This window comes from Hemicordylus capensis, chromosome 6, assembly GCF_027244095.1.
Source record: "Hemicordylus capensis ecotype Gifberg chromosome 6, rHemCap1.1.pri, whole genome shotgun sequence".
NCBI classification, from domain to species: domain Eukaryota; kingdom Metazoa; phylum Chordata; class Lepidosauria; order Squamata; family Cordylidae; genus Hemicordylus; species Hemicordylus capensis.
In genome coordinates, this window is record NC_069662.1 from 62,650,785 (window position 1) to 62,674,250 (window position 23,466).

Below are 23,466 nucleotides of genomic sequence, written 5' to 3' on the forward strand. Positions count from 1 at the left end.
GGACTTTGAATGCTCAGGAAACTTGAATTATTTAATTGGAGGGTTTTGTGGCAAACTAGCTGTTCTCATGTGGCATACTAATGTACAGACAGGTATACAGTTATGTATACCAAACATACTCTCTCCCGAATGAGGGTTCTGCTCTGAATCCAGGTTCTGCTCTGTCCATTTGTTTCTTCTTTTTGTTGCTGTGCTCCTGACACATTCACAAACTAGAGAAGAAAAGACCAAGGTGTCCCAGCTACAGTGTGCTGGCACTTCATGTTTTCTATTTGGGTTGTGAACAGTGCCAGGCAAATTCCCTATAGAAATGCAGGGGTAGAGTGTCTCTCTCAGTTTACATCATGGTTCTGCATATAGTTGGTTCTCACATGCCTTGATTTCTCAACTCTTGAATACTCAAACTTGATCCAGTTATATGTGTGAATTGAGTCCTTTGAAAATCATTATGAGACTCAATCAGAGGTGATATTTATTTATTTTATATGAAAGTCCTTCCTATGTTGTTGGGTCTATGATGATGCATTTAAGTGAGGAACTATCACTTGATCTGTGATCAAATGATGAATTTAAATGTACAAGCTGACCCTACAGTGTCTGTATTTCTCCTGGGAGTGCCTCCACACCGTGGTAATGTTCAAGTGAGCAGTTAAGCTGATGGTATTATATTTCCCTATTACAGTATTGTTATGGTATTCTTCACCATTAGTGTATCACATAATGGTGAAGAATCAGGAAGTCCCTGTATCAAATCTTGCATCTTCCAAGAACTCAGTAGCTGGCTTTAGCAAGTTATTCTGTCTCAGCTGCAGCCCTCCATCTCATAGCCCTCCTATGAGACAGAGCTAAATGCCATACACATACTTTAGCATGCAAGACCTCATGCAATGGTTTCATGAAGATGTTAGAGCATAGGAGAGAAGATGGGATCATGCAGAACTCTAGAACTCTGTTGTGAGCCGCCCAGAGAACAATTTGTTATGGAGTGTCTAACAAATAAAGTTATTGATGGTGGTGATGATGATGATTAGCCAAAGGGCATGGGACAGAGCAGCAGTCCCAAAGTAACATCTTTAGGAATCAACCTTCCAAGAATTATCAGAGCCAATGAAGCACAATTATGCCCAGCCCCATTCCTGCTAAGCAACTCAGAAGGATACCATCACTGATAGTATCAAATGCTACTGCAGGAGAATGAAAAGGGTTGCACTCTGTCATCCATCTCCTGGTGCAGGTCTTCTACTGGGGTGACCAAGGCAGGTTCAATAGGTCTGAAGCAAGACTCAAATGGACCTAAACAATCAGTTTCATTCAGGAAAACCTGGAGTTGGACCACCATGACACACATTAACACCTTACCTCAGTATGAAACATTTGACACTATTGCTCAGATCTTTTAGTAATGCCTTCCTTAAGGGTGTTCTCACCACATCCTCTTTTAATGATGTGGGAATCTTACATTCCCTCAGGGAGGTCCCTCTATGACCAGGGACGTTGCATGGTTGGAAATGGTCCTGGTGCAAGACTTAAGGATGGGTGGCCCCACCTGTTAGAAGTGAGAATCTATATATTTAATTCTCTTGTGACCATGCGTGCCAAGGATATGGCGGCGGAACTCTCGCGACATGTTGCGAGAGTTCCAGCCTTGGGGGCGAGAGTTAAGGAAGGGCAAAATGGCGGTGGTGAAGGAGAGCCACAAAACGGCCAGAGGAGAGCCGCCTCAGCTGGCCGGCAGCTGCTGGGAGGTGGAGGCAGCGGGACGGCCAGGCAAGGCCGTCCCAGGTAGACGCAAAGGCCCATCCTGGTGGGAGGCGGAGGCGGCCGCAGCCGAACCTGGCAAGAGACGGAGGCAGCGGGATGGCCTGGCCATCCCAGGAATAGAAGCAGTGGCGGCGGGTGGCGGCGGATAGGTAACATAACGGGCTGCAGGGCACAGCCCCAGCTCCCGTCGGAGGCCAGGGTGGGAGAGGAATGGGTGGCCGAGAGGAGGAATGGCCAAGAGGAGGAATGGCGGTGGTGGGGCCTTCTTCGGCCTTTTTGGGTGAGGGGGGCAAGAGAGAGTGGGGCAGGAGGGGGGGAATAGCAGGCCCTCAAAGAGCGCACAGATGCTCTGTGCGGGTTGGCTAGTTCTAAAGTATTGCTCTTAGCATTGCAGCAACCTCTTCTGGCCACTAGAGGCATGAGGAGTTATGTTAATAGGTCTCTCTTGGTCAGTTAAGAGTCAGAATTGTTCAGTTGTTGAAGGCTAGTGGTGTTTGGGTTTGTTCTATATCTCTCTCAGTATGTGATGTTTAGTTAATAAATCTGTATTTGTTTTTTGAACTTAACCTATGGTTTCTAGATAATCTCTTGGCCTAAACTGTACAATTACTTATAGAGGAGAAGTAATTTATCTGCAACATTGGGTTATGGGTTCAATTGAGAAGCATTAAGTTGTGAGATAAAGAGTTTGTAGGAAAGAAAGCTGGACAGGATGACTATTTTTGCATCTATGGGGATGCACCCCACTGTTCAACTGCTCAATGAAACGAACTACAGAAAATGGTCCTTCAGAGTGAAGATGTTGCTGAATATTCTTGAACCAGTTGCAGGGGAGTAATGGCAGGAGAGGGAACGCCCGCAACTCCTGTTTGTGGCTTCCAGCGGCATCTGGTGGGCCACTGTGCGAAACAGGATGCTGGACTAGATGGGCCTTGGGCCTGACCCAGCAGGGCTGTTCTTGTGTTCTTAACTATCTTATGTTCTGGAGGAACAAAGAGCAACAGAGAATGAAGAGAAACAGTGAGAATGGGATTCTGCAAACAAGCAAGCCATGGGATATATCTCTCTGACTGTAAGTGATCAGTTAATCTATCATACAGAAGACAAAAATACAGCAAGAGAGATGTGGGAAAGATTGAAGGAGGTCTTTCAACAAAGAACCATGAATAGTCAAGTTTTTCTTATGCTGCAGTTGTGTAGTAAAAGATTCAGAAAGGAAGAGACTTTGCAAAGGCATCTATTCTCATTTTGGGGAATACTGAAAGAGTTGGAGCTGCAGGAGATAAATATGCCTGAACCAGCAAAGACACAGATAAATGGCTGCAGGCAGCAAAAGAAGAAATTGCATCACTTTATAAAAAGAAAACATGGAATCTTGTAGAGTCCATAGAAAAACCATAGTATGCAAATAGGTTTTTACAACCAAATGTGATGCAGAAGGGGATATCCAGCTATATAAAGCAAGGTTGGTTGCCAATGCTTATGCACTTAAATATGGAGAAGATTATGAAGAAACATTTGCACCTGTGGTCAAATATATATCCATTAGACTGTTACTTACTATTGCTGCATCAAGGAAAATGGAAGTACATCACTTGGAAGTTAAGACAGCATTTCCATACAGTGGCATTAAAGAGGACATATATGTGACACAACCACTGGATTTTGCGGAGCCAAAAAGAAGAAGCACTGGTCTGTAAGCTTCAGAAAAGCATATATGGACTGAAAGAAGCTGCAAGAGCTTGGAACAAAAAATCAAACCAACTGCTTCCAAGGGAAGGATTCAAGCAAGGAAAAGCTGATCCCTACTTGTATACAAGGCTCAGAGATGGAAGGTGGACAAACATTTATATATAAATGAATGACCTGATAGTGTGCCATCAAGATAAGACAGATCATGATGAGTTAGTGAAAGGTTTAAGTGAAGAAACTGGAAATTAAAAATCTGGGAGAAATATCCTATTATCTTGGAATTCAAGTAAAAAGGTGAGAAGATGGGAGTTTTACTTAAATCAAAATCAAAAGATTGTGGATTTAATAGAATGTCTTGGCTTGACAGAAGCAAATAAAGTAAACATCCCAAGGGAAGTGGGTTTTCTAAAGGAAAAGGAACACAGTGAACCTTTGGAAAATAGTTGGTACAGAATGGGAACATGAAAGTCTCTCTCTCTCTCTCAAATGTTTCACAATCAGACATTGCAGAAGCAGTCGGGATATTGTGCAGAAGAGTGAACTCACCAACCAAGCAAGACTGGACTGCAGTTAAAATGATTGGACAATATCTAAAAGGCACATCAGATGTGGAGTTGCTACTGCCTGCCAGTAAAGAACCTAGACTGATAGGTTATATGGACGCCAACTGGACTGAGGATAAGGAGGACAGAATATCAGCCCGTGGGAATATATTCTTTTACGGAGGAGGAGTGATTTCATGGATGAGTAAGAAACAGTCAATTTTTGCCTCTCTTCAGCTGAGGCAGCATATGTACTGAAGCACAGGGTTGTCAAGAAGTTGTGTGGTTGTATAGACTTCTACTGGACTTTGAGATAACTGAGGCAACATCAGTTACCATGTGTGAGGATAACCAGAGCTGCATTCTCCTTTCACAAAGTGACAAAACTACACAAAGGAGCAAACATATTGACACTATGTACCACCTTGGACTTGAAGGACAAAGATTTGATCCAGCTAAAGTACTGTCCCTCAGAGGAGATGGTGGCGGATGTTCTCACAAAGCCTTTGGCTAGAGGACAGTTTCAAAATTTGCGAGAGGCACTGGGACTAATGAATTAAAGAATGAAACAATGAGAAGGGGAATGTTGGGATTTTGCCATGGACATTGTCTCAGTTCTTTGTGTGGGGCATCCTTGTTTATGTTTGAATGTATCTATGTACTGGCTTGTGGGTGGAATCGCCGTTTGTCTGCTGTTCACTTGCTATCCTGAATTCAGACTGAGAGGTTCTCCCTCTCTCTGTATAAGAGACTATTAGTCTGTTTGTTGTTTTCTTAGCCTATGTTTCAGTTAGTAATAAATACCAAAATCTTGTTTCTCAGTTAAAGTTGCTTCCTCTACAATTATTTATAGAGGATAAGTAATTTCTTTGCAACAAACCAAACAGCCTTTGGCACCACTGCACCCGTGCACTAGCATTGCATGATGACATCACAGGCGGTGACATCATCAGGCTTCACTGGTGCATGGGCTCAGCTGTAGCAAAGTTGGCTGGGCAGGCAGTAGAGTGCCCAGCACAGATGTGCGTGTGCAGGGGAGGCAGCTGGTACTCTCCCTTGTCCTTATGCCCCTATCTATGACCCAGTCAGTTAGACTCACTCTAGTCTATCTAGTAAGCCAGGAAGGGCAAGGGTCAAGTTTATACACGGTAGACTTCAGACCCTGCCCAAATTGTTGGGTTTCACAAACAGAAAAGTATCCATCAAAACTTGATATGTGGGAGCAATGGATACTTCCGTAGATGTACTGTTCCTGTAGAGTCTTAGATGGAGTGATGTGAGCAACTTTATTTGTAAAATGTTCCTAAACTGGTCACAGTAGGCCACCGAGGGCTCCTCCAGTTCTCCTTGAGGGCAAACCTGTAGGTTTGCTGTCAGACCCCTCTCTGTATTTAAAAAAAAGCACCACTAAACAGTAATAGTAATAGTAAGCAGATTCATCAGCGGTAGAAAAGTATGATTTCTTCACCATCATAAAATATGTTGTGTTTGGTTGGCTTTGGACTGAGTTTTATTTTACCATCACTGTAGCTTTCATCCCCACAGTTAATTTCTCCCAGCAAAGAACCTAGATGCCAAATGGGCTCTACTTAGTGGGCAGAGGCAGTTGTTGCCCAACCCCCCTCTGGTGCCTGAGGTGGGGGAACAATATTCTGCCTCTTCCCATTGTTCAGAGTCTCCCCCACCCAATATTTTTTATACCCACATAGTACACAGGCCACACATTTGTCACCACCCTGAGTGTCCTTTCTTGGCCGGAACCAGCAAGACTTTTTGTGTGTGTGTGTGTGTTTTAATGTACTAATATGGCAGCTAGATAATCCAGGCAGGAAGAAGGTCCAGAAGGGCAGACAGTCCAAAAATTGTCTGAACTCTCTTCCCATCTGCCAACACATTCTTCCTCCTCCCCAACACTTTACAGATCATGTGAGCCCTCTTACTCCCCTGACTCCTAGACACATCTCAGGCTGTGCTGTAATCTATCAGAGTGGATATATGAATTTTAAATGTTATTTATTTTGAAATTAATATCCCACTTTTCAGCCCTCTAGAGGTTTAAGCCTTTAAAAGCTTTAGAATGTGAAGTAGAATATTTTATCTCACAACAGAGATCAATGTACTTCCTGTTACTCAAATACAATGTTTACTATGGTATCTGAAAAGGCTGCAGTGGGAAGAAAGGAGTGAAAAAGAAGTTATTGCACATGTGTACATGTGATTTTTTTTCTTCAAAAGGAGGCACCTCCAAAATCTCACACAGAAACAAAATCATAGCAAAATGGGCACCATGATTTACCAGTCATGTAACAGTAATGAGAAACTTTCCATAGTAAATAAACACATTTGAAATGTATAGTATGGAGAACTTGGAACACAAGGCCCTGCTTGTTAACATCTCTGCATCCTGCATTTATTCCCTTTTAACTTTTCCACTGGCATCACTAACTGTTTCTATGCAGGTTGGCCACCTGTTCCACACTGAACCCTCCCTGTCAAACACTCAAGGGAATATTCAGGCATGCAACATGGACCCTTAGGCAAATTCCCCCAAATCCAAGAGCCTTTATGTAGCATGTTTACCAAAGTGGGGCACAAGTGAATGTGGTATACAATCCAATAAATAAAGTTAAAATTTGAGTTAATTACAGTAAAATACAGAATCATAGTTTACCGGCAAATTAAAATTGGGATAACATTAGGGGAAAGTACAAAAAACTAGGGCTGTGCAGTTGTGTCGATCCAACAGGGTCTTGTACCTGATATGCCCTCTGTCAGGCATTATTGGAATGAATTCCACTACAACAGGAGGAACTCCAGACAATCAAAACTCCAACTAAAATCTCTCCTGTTGTGAAAGAACTTTGTCACAGTTCTGACATGCCTGTTGGACCCAACCACATGAAAGAGAGGCCACTTCTCAGCTGAGCAGTGGGATTTAAAAGTTAAAAGGGATTTCTAACTTAAGTATCCCATCCCTGACTTATAGGGGAAACATGAAAGAGAAGGGGGTTTTTTCATATTGGAAATCTGGTTTGTCTGTCTGTCTGTCTGTCTGTCTGTCAGTTCAGAGGCACAGGAAAATCCTAGCTAACACAATCAGTGACTGTGTGAAGTACTCAGAGTCTGGTGAGATGGCTTCAGCCATTTCTACAGTGCTATGGCAACAGCGAAAGGGAAGATAAACGCTTCTCCATTTGTATCCATGATTCTTAAAGGTCATTCACACAACCAGAAACTGTGTTCTACCTGGGTTTGGGAGCTCTGTGTGCTCCCAATTTTTGGTTGTGTGGAAGCAAGATAAGAGGAAAACCTGGGTAGAAGTGACTGTGTGGAAGCAAGGTAGGAGGAAAAGATACCCAGCTTTTTGATTCTGTGAATGACCTCTTAATGAGGCTTTACACACGATCAAGGTGTAGAGCCTCAAGGGGTCTGGTGGGGAGAGCGGGCTTAGCCCAGACGAATGGGCTTAGCCCAAACTTAGCCTGATTGGCTGCCCAGACGAGCAGCGGCTTCTGTTGGGCACCCCCGCTGGGGAGCTCCAGGGGCCGGGGGGAGGGGAGTGCTGCCGTGAGGCGTCCCAGCCCCCAGGGAACCAGGAAGGCACAGTGCAAGTTCCTGGGGTCCCCCCTCCTCTCTCCCTCCCCACCCTGAGTGTGTCAGCCGCAGCTGCAAGCAGCTGCGGCTGACACATTATCAAAATATAGAGATTAACGGAGCGCTCACTCCATTAACCTCATTTAGCGGGAGGGTTACTTAGGTGGGCTAGCCACCACGGAACCACTGGGCTCACACACAAGCCTGGTGGTTCCGACGATCACTGGAAACTGTGCTAGGCTCCATTAGCCCAGTTTCTAGTGATCGTGGGAATAGCTTCAATGTATTTCAAAATGACAATCTTTATCCCAAAGGGCCAGACGTGAAAAGTACAAGAAGTGTTTACATGACTAGGAGGCTTTCAGAAAATGGAGTCTTTTAAGCCATAGAAACCAAATGGGCTATAGGTTTAAAGGGAAGTCTTCTTTGACATATGATAAAAGTGATAATTTATCTTGATTAAATATAATGGATAAATAATCCATTGACTGGAAAATCATCTTACCTGAATTACGAGTTGTGTATTTACAGTTTACCAGAAGTCATTGGTGCCGAGTAAGTTTCCCCAGTGCGCTTTTAAAGTACGATTGAAAATCCACACTATCCATTTCTGGCTATTTCATCGGTGGGGGATTAACTGATTTCAGTGGCATTTCCTACAAGATCTTATTTTCAGCTCTCTTCTCAGAATGGCTAGGTACGGGACAAGAGCACTTCTGGAGCCATGGAAGATTGCCTTGATTGTCCTAGCAGTGGTGGTGATCCTGGCCATAGTCATTGGGTTGCTCGTTTATTTTTTGGCATATGGTGAGTGCATCAGTTATTTTCAGTCTATCTGACATGAACTGCTCTTCATTAGCAAATCCTGCAGCATGTAAATTTTGTCAATCAGACTCTGTGGTCAAGACATCCTTTACCCTAGGCAGAGGCGTATCTAGGGAAAATAGCACCTAGGGCAAGCACTGAAATTGCGCCCCCTGTCCAAACATCTGACACCCATCTTTTAGATAACTTTACTATAATATCAGCTGAAATATATAAGCCAAGCTCGTTAATCTTTTAAAATTTCAAAAACTATTTAGCAGTGGATGTAGCCAGACCAAAAAATGCTGGGAAACTACAAATTTCAGTATGCTGGGGCTCATGAAATACCCAAATACTATGTGGAGGTGTACTTGGAAAACTAAACAGAAGTGCCTATCTAATTCTCTACTATGCATTGTAGCATCACTATTGCATAAGTTTTAAAAATAAATGGAGAATTTGGCTTTTCCCAGATACTCTGAAAATAATGAAAGGATATGCAGAGTAAACTGTGTCACTGCTTGGAATATATTCTGGTATTTCAGAAAGACAGTTAAAATGAGAGAAAGAGAGCAAGAAACTCCCAGTGGGCCTTCATACTAAGGATTTCACACTGATTCAAAGACAAACTCACCATTAATAGCCATATTATTAAGACACCACATTTAACTCACTTATCATAAGAAGCAAAGTAAGAGCAAATGAATACAATCCTAGCTCATAAACTTCAGCTTAGTATTCACAAGCCCTGATTCTCTGTACATAGTGCCAAACTGAATATGTGCACAGTGACATATTAAATTAAAATTTTTTAACCTGTAGCCCCTTCGGGGCGCTTCCTATAGGCCGTGGGAGGGGGGCATCTGCAAAGGTTACCCCTCCCATCACTGGCCTCTAGGGCCTCGCAGAGACCATTTGGGCATGTGCTGTGGCCATTTTTAAAAATAATTGTTGTTGTTTTTTAAATGGCTGCTGGAAACAAAATGGCCACTGTGCATGCTCAAATGGCCTCTGCGAGACCTGGCATGGCCTAGGGCCTCACAGAGGCCATTTGAGCATGTGCAGTGGCCATTTTGTTTTTGGTGGCCATTTTTTAAAAAATTAATTTTAAGAATTTGCACCCCCCTTCAAGTGGTGCCCGGGGCACGTGCCCTGCCTGCCCTACCCTAGATACGCCCCTGACCCTAGGGCATATACCACACTAAGATTAAGGAAGGCATCAAATTGAGATGATGTCCTTTCTTCAATGGTCCACATTCTCCTGCTGATCCACCTTCTGTGTATGGCACTCCACTTCCCATCTGGATGGCCTCAAGCAGGGCTGGACATATATTAACCTGAAACAATTATTTCAAGTGGTGGATTTCATGCAGTCCCTATTTTCCTGCCTCCAGTATCCCATGATTGTGCAACACCCAAAACATGGGCATGGCATTTTGGCTTTTCAAAGGTTGTCTGAGGATGGTCAGGATCTGAAGTAGTCATGCCCACAGTAAAAGGTGCTATTTATGGAGGGCAGCAGGACAGCTTGTTTCCCATTTTCAGACCACTGTAACTTTAGTTCTTACAGATGGAAAGTAACCACGGCAAATATTTTTGAAAGATACTGCTCTTTTATGATTTAATTTTGAATATATCCAAGGACATGCCTTTGAATTTCCTAGGAATCCTGATCCATTTGACTGAAGTCTGAAATGGCACTCTTGCATGCAGCCAATGCCTTTCATGGACATTTTGAGCATTATCCCTCCCATGTATAGGCTATTGGAATTGATCTGGCTTCAGGATTTTGTGGATGTTGGGCAAGAAACCACAGCAGTAGACCACCTTAATCAGTGAGGGGTGGAAGGAGTGGGGAACACGGGAGCCCTCTATTCCTAGCAGCAGACAGTGCTGGCTGGAGACAAGATTGGGTGGATTCCTTACAGCAAGCTAATGCAAACGTTCCTGCTGCATGGAGCACATTAGGTCTCTTGAAGCTCAATCCCTGAGAAGCAGGGGGTGGAGCCTAAGTAAAAGGCTGGTGGCCTAATTTGTGCACTAGGGATGTGCACAAACCAGTTTGGTGCTCCCTTTGTGGAGTTCCAATCCAGTTCGGAAGTCTGGTGTTTGAGCCGGTTCGGAGGTGGCGGGGGGCGGGCTGGGAGGGCATTGGCCACTTCCTTTATGCCGCTGTACAGGGCCCGCAAGGACGTATGCTGCAGCCCCACGGCAATGGTTTTGGGGAGAGTGCCGGTGGGGGAGGTAAGGGCACCCTCCCAGCCCCTTAAAGGACACCCCCACCACCTCCCAGGAGTGCATGAACCTGTTCATGTACATCCCTAGCTGGCACATTGTGTGAGCCCAACTGGCATTGATGGGTACAGTAGATGGCACCTCATGAGTTAAGGGCCCAGCTGTGCCTAGTACCTTGCTGCTGCTGCCTCATGAAAATTGATGGGCGTGTGTGTGGGAGCAAATGGCAAAGCCCTTCCAACCAATCAGAACATAAGTTCCCCCTAGATATTAGCCCTACTTGCTCTCATTTTAGTTCTTCTCCTGGAGACTCTCAGCCAGTTCAGATGATATTTTTAAATGTACATTTAGTATATCTGTGGTGGTTTTTTAATACCCACTTGGAAAACAGATTCAGATGAACAGACCAACATGGGTAGAGTAAATTCCTCCAGTCATGTGTTTAGAATCCTACTGTACCTTCCTCTCACAGCTGCAGGCCTATCACTCCTCTCTCTCTCGAGGGGTGTAGCTATAATTAAGTTGATGGGTTCAAAGAACCTGAATCCCCCCCACTCCCATATTTTCTCCCAGCTTCCATATTTTCTTCATTATCTCCCTCACTCCTAGGGGCTGTTGGGGAGAGGGGTGAACACAGGCCCTCTTTTCCCTAGCCACACCCCTGATATGATTCCCAGGCTTCCTTTGTTGTATTTCCTGCTTCAGACACAGCACTTTCCCATAGATATAAGTAAATAAAATGATAGTCATGCAGAGTGATCAGCTATTGAGATGTAATTATTTTCCATGGCAGAACAGAGCTGTGGATCCTTTGTCTTCTGTGGAGACATGCTGACCTTCCCACTAGCTTGAATTACACAGATTAAATGGGCATGTTTGGTGATCTCAGTGCACCTTAGGGGTGTGTGTGTGTGTGTGTGTGTGTGTGTGTGTGTGCTTTGCAGTTTGCAAGCATTCTTCTAGGGATGTGCAAGAAAAACAATTCAGCATCCGAATCGCAGCACATCCCTTTAATATGGAGGAGAGCAGGTCCATACCGGCTCCTCCACCACTTGTCACCACTTCCATAACCGTGACATTCGCCCCATCTATCGGTGTGAGCCAGCGGTGCTCTCCCCCAGCTGCCTCTGCACAATGCGGACCATACATGGCCTCTGCACATGTGCGGAGGCCATTTGCATGGTCAGCAACCACTCTGACCATGCTATGTGTGTGCCAGCGTCATGTGGGGGCAGCTGTGGGAGAGTGTTGCTGGTGCACGCTGATACCTAGGGGCTTTCACATGTGAGGAGTGTTTGAATCATCCCTAAGTCAGATATCCCTGCCATCCCCAGGCAACTAGTAGCTCTAGGGCTCAGAAACTCTACTTATCTGAGCTTATTTCAGCCTGTGTCAGTGGCCATGTCCTAGTCAGTGTGGGTCAGCCCCACCTTTTCCTCCTCTGACTCCCCTCACCTTGGCAGATAGATGTGTAAGCATCTTACTTCAGATAGCTTGTTTGCTCTCCTTACTAAGTTTTCTTGCCCCGACTCTGGATTCTTCAGAACCATCATGTATGCTAGGTACTTCTGTCAACTGCTACGGTGTAAAATTTTTGTTGATTATATAATTACATTATCCATATTCAAAGGAGAACATAAACATCACTAACTCCTTCCTTTTCTCTCCCTGTGCAGATCAGAAGTTGTACTATTATAATGCTAGCTTTAGAACCAATGAAGTATACCTTCCTAGCTTGGAAAAACATACCTCAAGTGACTTTAGAGATCTGAGTAGAAGTATTGAGTCTGTGGTAAGTGGGAACAGTTGTGTGTGTGTGAACCTTCCTCTCTTAGAATCATGACATAAGAGACTTAAGTTTGGGGCAGAATACAAATATGTTAAATAAACAAATAACTGAAAATGTCAAGAGCAACTGCTAGAAGCCAAGATGAAGGAATATATAGGAAACTGTCTGATACCAAGTCAGACCCTTGATCTAGCTCAGCTCTGTCCACATTGATTGGTTGAGATTCTCCAGGATTTCAAATGGGAATCTTTTCTAGCCCAACCTGGAATTGCCACACATTGAACCTGGGACCTTCTGCATGCAAAAGAGTTCTTCCACTGAGCTACAGTCCTTCCTTAAGGAAGAGGCACAATGGACAAAGAATTGGATTAAGGATATAGAGAGCTAGACTCTGATATTGAATCATTACGAGCCAGTGTTCAAGGGTTTACACTCAGTGTTAGGATCAAGGTTGCACAAGCTTTGTTTCCATTCAGACCCTCAGTAAGGGACACACTATCACAAATGCTGTGCACTTGGAAGCTTCTATTAGGTTTGTCACAGATGGCCCGCTAATGAGTTTGACAATGAGGTCAAATGAGGTCTGCCAATTTCAGATGGTAAATTGGTGGAAGCAATAGATTGCTTGCTGGCTGCCTTCACTGGCCAGCCACCTCAGTGGGCCCACTGCCTTCCCCAAACCTTATCTAGCAGTGATGTGTGCTATGCATGTAGAAGCCACCACTGCTGCCACTACTGTCCTCCTCTCGCCCACTTGTCCCATCTCGCCTTTTCAAAAGGCAGAGGACAGCATGGAGCATCAGGAAGTAACTTTGAACCACTTACTGCTGTTCCATTACCTGTCTTCTGCCTTTTGAAAAGTCAGGGCAAGATGAGCAGGAAGGGAAGGAACAGCACCAGGTGAGAGGAAGATTGGGAGTGAAGATAGGATGGTGGGGGGGGGATTGCAGAGTGAAGATTGGGTGGTGAGGGGTGAGATCAGGGGTAAGGAAATGGGTGCATGGTATATTCTGAGAACTACTGGGGTGGGAAAGGCAGGGGGAGATTGGGTGGGGTGGAGGGAAATTGGCATCTGCTGCACACTGTGGGGTTAGGGAGATCAGATAGGGTCGGGGAAATCTGAGGGAGGTAGACAGCAGTTCAGCTCACCACCTCAGGGGCCTGGGCAGGCCTTGGGATTTTCAGCAGATTTGGGGGAGAACTATAGCTCAGTAGTAGAGCACATGCTTTGCATGCAGAAGACCTCAGGTTCAGTCTATGGCATCTCTGCTAACTAGGCACAGAGGCACTTTTAAAAGTGGTAGCTCTCCTCTATTTAGCTAGCAGAAGGAGAGCAACTGCCCTGATTTAGCCCAGCACCTCTCTCCCAGTGGCTGTTGTTAGCATCTACCTTGTGTTTCTTTTTAGACTTTGAGCCTTTTTGTGTCAGGAAACCATTTGCTCATTCCTTTTGCTGTGTAAACTGCTTTGGAAATTTTTTTTAAACCAGTGTATACATATTTTAACAACAACAACATGGGATAGTCATTATCTCTCTTGTTTGCATAGTCAAACAGGTGTTATTGACTGGTTTGTTTTATCCAGACATCGAGTCCTTATCAAGGACCTGGGATGCCAGAATTTTGTTATCAATATTGTTGTTGTTATAGGTATCGCCACAAAATGTGGACTGTTCACAGTAAAGTTGTTTTTTGTTGTTGGCTGATGGTGATTTCTGTGGCCTCTATGGTGTTGAGGTACTCTTCAAGGTGTTTTGGAATTGCACCTAGGGCACCAATTACTACTGGGATTATTTTGGTCTTCTCCTGCCAATTCTGGCATCCCAGATCCTTGGGAAGGATTCGATGTCTGGATAAAACAAACCAGTCAATTCCCAAGGGCAGGACTCGATGTCTGGATAAAACAAACCAGTCAATAACACCTGTCTGACTGTGTAAACAAGAAATAATAATTAAAAAATATAGTGGTTTACTTGTAGTACTGTATACTTGCAGTCCAGTTTGTCATTCTGAAACAGCAGCTTTTCCCCATCCCTCCACCCTCTGAACATGCTGCAAAGCAAATTAAGGTAAGTGAGAAAGAAAGACCACTCTCTGACTGAAACCCTGGAGAGCTGCTGCCAATCGTTGTTGAGAATACTGATCTAAATGGACCAATGGTTTGGCTCAGTAAAATACAGTTTCATTTTCTCATATATGCAGATATGTCATCCTCTATCATAGCATGGCCAAATCATCTAGTTTTACAATTTCTGTGAGTGGAAGAGCTTTTAAGGCACCTTCCATACAAAGTATTTTTTTGAATGCATGTGCAATAAATGCACTGTTTTAATTCATTCCTTTATGGAAGGAATTCTGTTGCGGAAATATTACTCTTTCTCAGTGTTCAAACTAAGAGCATAAGAATGGCCCATTTGGATCAGATCAAGGTCTATCTAGTCCAGCATCTTGCTTTCAATAAGGACCAGTCAGATATTTTAGGCTATTCACAAGCAGGATCAGAAGACAATTGACCTTTCCCTCATGAGGCTCAAGGACTGCCATTTATTCAGTGTCAATGGAGAAGATGCTCTTGAAGGTTTATGGCAAAATAGCAGCTGTTCTCAAAGTAACTTACTTCAGATGAAAAACTATACTGGTTTGAGACAATGGGCTTAGGCTTTTATCACAGAGGAACAGAATGGAGGCACTGACTATACAAGAGTTGGTTTACATGTAGTACTGTATACCTGCAGTCCAGTTTGTTATTCTGAAACAGCAGCTTCTTCCCACCCCTCCACCCACTGACCATGCTGCAAAGCAAATGTTAATATATTATTAAAATATGTACATATTTTAAGTAAGAGGAGTTTCAAAAGCAGTTTATGATAGATGAGGGAGAGTCAGCTATAAAGGGAAAATCCACTGGTCTAGCACATTCACTTTTGTGGACCTATGCATCTTCTTGGGTAATAGCCAGATTGTTTTAGTCAGTGTTATCATATTTGTTTGTTTCAGAACTTTTACAAAAGTATTTAACATCCATACTTTCTCTTACTTTCAACAGATTAATGAGGCGTTTGCATTTAGTCCTTTAAAGAAAAGAATGATCAAATCACAGGTCGTAAACTTCAGGTATATAAAGCAAAAAAATTGCCCAGGGAACCATGATGAACTGATTGCCAAGATTAGGGCTGGGAAGACATTTTCTGTTAAATCAAATTGGCTGAGATTATTTTAGACCGCTTTGGCCTTTCCTTCTAAAATATGTCATGGTGGTGGGTAGCTTACAGAAGTTATTGAGTTCCTTGAGCAGTTATAGGACCTTCCAGCTGGGTCATTGTGGGTCATTTGCTGTTTTACAGGGTTTTTTTTAAATATGCAACTAGACACAAAATGTGCAGTTCAAAAAAAAAAGTGTAGTTCAAAAAGAACACTTGTAAAGTTCAAAAATTCAAGCCATGCAAAAGTTGTATTATAATTAGATGATGTAAAAAGTGATTGATAACAATGAGAAAAGTTAAGTGAGCAGTCCAGGCTCCTCTCGAACCCAAACCCTGATCTAGTGTACCCATTTCTCTTCCCCTGGCCAGAGAAGTTTCTTGTAGAAATGTGGGGACCCACGTAGTGCTGCTACCCACAGAGTCTTCACCAATCAGAGTCTTCACCAAACAATATTACATTCTTCTGCAATGGTGCTATCAAATTCCCATTTCTTAGGATTTTCTTGCACTTTGGGCAACACAGCATGTGTGCACAGACAAGGAAAATGCACAGGTGTGTGTTGCAGCAGTGCATGCTATGCATGCGAATCACACTCACCTAGCATTATGCAGTACTGAATTTTCCTTTAAAATTGCTATTGTGAGTCTTCTACTGCAGCATCCCAGATTTCTTTATGTATTACCCTTATACCTTGTTCTTCCTCTAAATAGCTCAAAGCAGCATACGTATCGTTCATAGGCAGCTTATGGGTTCCTAGTATGGTTCCTAGTCTGCTTATTATTATTATTTTAAATGTATTAATTAATTCATTCATCCAGGCAGATCATCAGGATCTGTGATGTGGGCCTGTTAGGCCTTATTCTTTCCTCTAAAGTACCTGGGACTGGTTGCTGGAAACAGGCCAATTAACTTGAGTGCCCTCTGGTGCGATGGGATGCTTGCTGGTTTTTAAATTCTTGCCTTGGGCTTTGCTCAGCAGAATATATTTGAATACGAATACCACCCATCTCTTGGTGATAAACCCAGCTGATTTCAAGAGTGGGTGGGATAATTTTAAATCATTAATCACCCCATATCCAGATAACCTTTAGATGTTAATAAAGATAATTGAACTGACTCTCACTCTGGTGGGAACGGATGCCTGGGAAAATCAGTAACACATTCCCATTTTTTTTACCCTAAATGTACATCAGTGCACAGGGGAAATAACCATGATGGTATTAGATGTTAGGCCAGTGCCTGGGCCCAGAGTCCTTTAAGAGGCTCACTGCACAGTCTGTGCTGCCAGAGTTCATGCTGAGCTCTGATATGATGAGGAAAATTACTCCAAGTAGTTCCATTGAAATTAAAAGGACAAGTTTGGCATTGCTTAACTCATCCTTTTAATTCTAATGGCACTACTTGGAATAATTTTTCCCATAATGACAGCTGTTTCTGTGTAACATGAATACAGGCCATAAGACAGAACAACTGGAAGCACATTCTGTGAATGATGCTAGTTGATGGTGAGTAATTCCCTTAAATTCCCTCTTCCCTATCTAGCAGGCTTTTGCATATGCATCACAATACTCAGCTGGGTCTTACTGCAGCAACTGGAAGCATCTTTTGATTTAATTTAATGTTTGCCTATCAGGATGAATATAGGATGGACAAGGCAAGGTGAGGGGACTGCCTCATGTGCCTTCAGGGTGTCATTAAGGGCAGTAAATGGGAGACAGATAGTGTCACAACACACTGGGAAATGCTCCTGTGCAAGTCCCACTGAAATAAATCGAACTAGCTTAATCCGTGCAGATCAGCTGCGTGCTAGTACTTGATTGCTCCCCCACCCTCTGCCACATCCCCCCTCACCTCAGAGATCTCTCCATCCTCACACCTGAGCCGTACTCCTGCTCCTCCATTCCGTTGTTTCCATCCCCCTCACCCCTCTTTACTCCATCCCCCTCACCCCACTTGGTCACGGCTGCAGCGTTGCTGGCACCTGTTGGCCAAGCTGCAGCCCCCTATCCCCAGAGAACTACCCACCCTCATCCGAGCCCCGCTTCTGCTCCTCCCCACAGGAGTAGCAGCAGCAGCAGCGGTTGACCGGGCCCTTCCTTGCTTCTGCCACCGCCATAGCTGCTCAATCCCCTCAGGCCACTAACAGGCCCAGGCCCAACCCTTGCCTGCCTCCCTCCACCAATGGCCTCGGTAGCCCCAAACAACAGCAGTGGTTGACTGGGCCCTTCCTTGCTGCCGCCGCCACCATGACTGTTCATTCCCCTCAGGCCGTTGACAGGCTCAGGCCTGTCCCTCACCCTTCCTTCTTTCTCTCTTTCCCTCCCTACTTATTCTCTTTTTCTCACTCTTCCACTTGCTCTTCCCCTCTGTCTCCCCGCCCCCATATTCTCTCTCTCTCTCTCTCTCTCTCTCTCTCTCTCTCTCTCTCTCTCTCCCTCTCTCTTTCTCTCTGAATTAACAGATCTTGTTCATCTTGTTTCCTCATCTAATTTACACAACGGCAGCCCCCCTTCTCCTGAAGGGGCTCTTTCCTCCCTCACGACTCCTCTCTTCGCAGACCCCTGTCCACTATCCTTTTTATATAGAGATTCCTCTCCTCTACAATCAAGAACATCATCCAACCAGTAACAGTCAGTAACAACTGGCCTTAACCATCACAGGCTCCTCCTCTCTGTCTGCATATGGAATACACTGCCCAATCATCATGGTGCTTCCACCCTCACAGGCTCCTCCTCTCTATCTGCATATGGAATCCCCTCTGCCCAATCAGGTGCTTCTGCTCATGAACTCTTGCGAGAGCTGCCACACATGGGATTAGCCATGGGTACACCTTAGAGAATTCTATATAGATATATTTATTTACATAAAATATGTATACCCTACTCTTCCAGTTCATTACCGCTCACAGCTGCTCACAAAAACACTAGAATGTGCACAAGAGCACTGTAGTATCCTCATGCATTAAAACATTTGTTTTAATGAGGCTTGTGCAGATGAGCTCCCTGATGGACTGTGCTCCATGCTACATAGTAGAAGTTGAGGTGTTGTCTGGATCCTTAGATGTCAAAATGTCTTTGGTCAGCATCAGCCAGGGGTGCAGATCCCTCCCTAAGCATTTAAGGAGTTCCCCTTCTCATTTTACTGAACTCCCACACCCCCACACAACTAATAAACCATATCTTAAATCTCCAAAACATATTTTTCTCCCCACCAAAAGGGTCTTTCCTCTTCTTCTCCCCACCCCCTCCAACTACAATTTGACTAGTTACTCCTCAAGCGTTTCCTCTGTCTGCATCCCTGGGTCAGCCCAGCCTGTGGAGAAGATCCTTTAGAAGGTGTGGTAGAAAAACAGTCAGTTAGAGAGAGGTGTAGTAGAAAATACCCCAGCTGGCTTGGGCTAAGGCGTTACTCTTTTGCAGCAATGACAATGGCAGAGTGTGGGTAGACGTGGTGCTGGTGTTTAAATTCAACGTCTTGGACAAAAGAGAAGTGCTCTGGAATACTGTTTACAATATTTTGCTGAAGAGATTGGAGTTATCAACGTGGCCTTTGAATATTGATGTTTCATCTTATAAACTCTCAGGCAAGTATTACAGGTGGATTACTTTTTAGTGCTTTCTTTTTCTGCATTTAACCTCAAAGTGTATGGAAACATTCATTCATTACCTGCAACTTGTTCAAGGAAGGGCCTTCTACCTCTGAACAAGTGACTGGTTATGTAAGTCTGGATGGTATGATTCCCAGTCCAGTGAGGGAAACAAAATGCAGGATGCACCTGAAACTATCCATCTAGCCCTTATTTGCACATGTAGCTTTGAATCCAAGCGAGAACATGCACAGTGAAGCCAGTCATCACTCTAGCTAGAGTGGAACACGCATCTTCAACTGCAGTTCATTCAACACAATGTTTTGAAAGTAGCTCAGAGTGATGGAATGAGATTACTGCTTTTTCTTTCTTTTCCAGAGATTAATGCGAAAAACGGTGAAAATCTTCTCAACAGCTGTAAGTACTAAACTTCTTGTTGTGTTCTGAAAGAGAGTTGCTAGAAATAACATTGCTTTAGTACAGCAATTCTTATATCCTGTTGCATTATGGGTGACTCTTATGGTTTGTTCTTCATGGACTACTCTTTCTTTCTTGCCACCATATGGGGACTACTTGAAAGGCTTTCTCATTAAAGCTTTTTTCTTCTGTCTACAGCCTGATACAGTTGTACTGAATGTGCGAGTAAGAAAAATGGGCAGCATTGTGAGGTTACTGAGTGCTGCATTTTTGTCAGTCTGGGTACATAGCAGGGCCATAGCTAGCTTTCCTTGCTAGATGAGGCAGCTGCATTCTAAGTGGGACTTCAAATAAATGAATGGGAAATCAGTGATTTCCATAGCTTCTGTTAATTGGATTTGAATTGAGATAACATTAATGCGTTCTTCTCAGCCAAGGCCCTCAGTTACTCCTTGAATAAAAATTGTAGGAATGCCAATGACAAACTGATTTCAGTGCTTGTCATTTTTAGTTGTTGCCAGCTCCAGTTCTACTATTCGATATCTCTGTTTCATAATGGTGTGGAAGAATGGCAGGTTCTAGCCTTTAGTCATCATCATGAGAATGATGTGCACTGGGTGTAGCCAGTATTATATTGCCTGATGACTCAAGCAGAATATCGATTTGCATGATTCAATGTACACAAAAGTTGCAATTGTCTATGTTAAGAAAGATGAGGTACATTCAAAGTTCTTCAAAGGGACTGGACAGACTTGTTTATTCTCCATTGCCTTTTTGAAACAACCTTGCTTTAATAACACCAGAATTACTGGCACTTAAGCCTGGCTACTGGAAATCTTATTGAGCAATGCCTCTGATCTTTGAAATCACCCGTTATTGCCCACAAACTTTCAAGTATATCTTCACAATCATGAGATAGAAAATTGCTTTAAAAAATGAAATTCTCAGTCAAACTCTGCATCCAATACCGTTATTAGTGCTTATTTCTGTGCTTTTATGAAATCACAGGATAAATACAACACTGATAGATTATTTTTCGCTAATATTAGGTGTATCACTATAAGGTGCATATATGGTATTTCATAACTACATGTCAGCTGACTGGAATTTAAGTACTTATAATACAAAATATTTCTAATTGTTTGGATTTCAAAAGGCTGCTGACAAATGTGCTTAAAATAATCTATCATCATTTAGTCTGAAAATTATGTTAATTAGAACATCTCCTATCAATAAGTAATTTGGCAAAAATAATCTATCTGGATGGGTGTATAATCCTGGCACATTTTTGGAAAATACACTGAAAATGATTGAGTTACAACACTCAAGTTATGTGACAGAATGGCTGGGCAAACACAAACATCAAAATATTGTTTTGGTGTCAAAAACAATATCACAGATGGGACCAGGTGAGCTCCCTTGGGGAGGGAATTCCACATTAGGGATGCCACAGCCTAACCATTTCCCCCTCTTACCACTCACCTATAGTGTTGAGAAAATCTTTGCGAACGTCCTAGGATGATCTGTATTAGTTAGCACAATTCTTATTCAAAACATGGTTAGATCCTAAGCTAAACGCTGTTAAGAGAGAAAGGCAATCCCATTGAATAACTAATTCAGGCAAAAAGGATCTACAGGTATCTATCTATCTATCTAATTCTCTAAGGTGTACCCGTGGCTAATCCCATGTGTGGCAGCTTGCAAGCAGTTGCTGGGAGAGGAAGAGGAATGCTAGAAAGCAGGGGCTGGCTGGCTGAGAGAAAGCGGTGGTGGCAGCGGGCAAGGGAAATAAGGCAAGGGTGGGCAGGTGGGGGGAGAGAAACTAGTGGCTACTGCTGCCGAGTCCCCAGACAGTGCCCAGCTGCCACTCCTGCCAAGTGCTGCTGCTGAGTACGGCCCAACCACGGCCGTCCTCGTCATGAGGAAACCGGCCAAGTAAGAGGCAGAGAGGGCGGTACAACCTCCCTCTCTGGGACCACCTCCGGCCAAATGGCAGGTCAGGCCACACTGGGGCCAAATCAGGTCTCTCCGTGCCTGTGCAGAAAGGCCTGATTCAGCCCTAGTGCAGCCCAACCTGCCATTTAGCCAGCAGGTGGGCCTGGAAAAGGAGGCTTTGCCATCTTCTCTGCTGCCTGCATGGTCATGGGGAGGGGGAGAATATAGGAAAAATGGAGTGTGCGGGGTGGGGGGGAGGTGCTGAGCAAAAGATGCATGGAAGGCCAAGAATGGTTAGGAAACTGGAGTGCAAAGGGAGTACGTGGCAAATGTGGCAGACAGGAATAACAGCAATAAAGTACTAGCACGCAGATGCTCTGTGCGGGTTCAGCTAGTTTTGAATATTCACCCAGCAGAAGTGGTCACCAGTGTAAGTGGTGATCAGCTTGGAGGAATCTTGGCCCATTCTTCCATACAAAACTGTTGCAGCTCTGTGACATTTGAGGGTTTCCTTGTATAAACAGTTTGCTTCAGGTCTTGCCTTGTAACATGCATAAGAGCGCTGCTGCCCTTTTGAAATTTCACCAGGGGAGGACAATTTATTCCAGCCTCAATTAAGTTATTTGTGGCTAAGTCTTTGGCCCAGATTCTGTATGGAGCCCAATTAGGTCTATCCTCTAATATTGCTACTTTAGAGAGAATACAGTCAAAATTCCTGAGGACTATTTTCCAGGTCCCATGCTGTGTTTCTAATGCAATCCTGTGCACGCTTAGTAGGGAGTCAGTCTCCCTGAAACTAAAGGTTATTTATTCTGAGTGAATGTTCATACAGTCAGACTAGTTTTCATACTTCTAGAGAGCCAGTCTGTTAAAACTGAAAAAACCTTAATGAGCCCTTTCTCATGATTCGTGAGAAAGGGCTTAAAGGGGCTGGGGAAGAAGCCTCAAAAAGCTTACTTCCCCCACAGATGATCCCCTCTGTTGGTCTGTGTGTGGAGATCACACACCCAGACACGCAGCTTGCCTTCTCTGGCAGCACGGAAGGTCGGGGTGCTGCCTGGGAAGGTTTGCCCCACCACCCCAGAACTCCCATAATGCACTGTGCAAGATGATCAGAAAAACTGGGTTACGTGAGTGCTCGCTCTCTTAACCCTGTTTAAGAGGGTGACTGGCTTGCCACTGGAGCACCATCGTGATTGGCTGTGATCCTGCTGGTTCTCATGCATGAGAAATGGGCTTTGCTAGCCCATTTTGCCTGCACAAGAGAACAGCCTCAATATTTCTCAGAATTTGAGATCCCCTAAGTCCAGTCTATCTTTGTGATGTGGTTTTCTGAAAAATAATTGTGCTAAGAAGATATTGGTCTTTTGCAGGTTGTGGAATACGACCCGTAGCTGTGGAGCGAATCTCTGGTGGAAACACTGTAGGGGAAGGGGAATGGCCATGGCAAGCTAGTCTTCAGCTGAATGGCATCCACCGCTGTGGAGCAACACTGATCAGTAACAGATGGCTGGTAACTGCAGCTCACTGCTTTAGAAGGTGAGAGGAGGTTTCCAAGTCTAGCTGCACTATTTACACTTTAGATATAACACTTACAATCCCCAATTACACATTGCTATATGTTCAAAGTTACAAAAGAGCAAAAAATATTTGGATCCCTGATAAGGAAGATTGCGGAGTATATCAATTGGCTGATAATCTGATTTTTAAAAACAATCGTATAAAGATTACAACTCTTGGTAAATGTGGAGAACAAAGGGACTGTGTGGGAGGCATTTTAAAAGTTAGTCTAAACTAGTGACACACAAACGTCACTAGTTTGGAACGTTGGGGATAATTATGGGCCAAGTCCAAACTAAGAATGCTCACAAACAAAATTCTCCTCTGTAGAATTACTGCCCAGATTCT

The 23,466-nt window shown here is 43.9% G+C and overlaps 1 protein-coding gene across 1 annotated transcript in view; it reads left to right on the forward strand.

Annotated features, from left to right (window-relative positions):
- The first annotated feature begins 1,625 nt into the window (after window positions 1-1,625).
- The window catches only part of LOC128331338 (transmembrane protease serine 11C-like), a 33,815-nt gene continuing 11,974 nt past the window's right edge, over window positions 1,626-23,466 (forward strand). Inside the window, exons 1-6 of the mRNA XM_053264680.1 lie at window positions 1,626-1,782; window positions 12,305-12,420; window positions 15,463-15,530; window positions 19,040-19,203; window positions 19,585-19,623; window positions 22,932-23,097. Coding sequence (XP_053120655.1) covers window positions 1,626-1,782; window positions 12,305-12,420; window positions 15,463-15,530; window positions 19,040-19,203; window positions 19,585-19,623; window positions 22,932-23,097 — 710 coding nt within the window. The remainder of the gene's footprint in view (window positions 1,783-12,304; window positions 12,421-15,462; window positions 15,531-19,039; window positions 19,204-19,584; window positions 19,624-22,931; window positions 23,098-23,466) is intronic.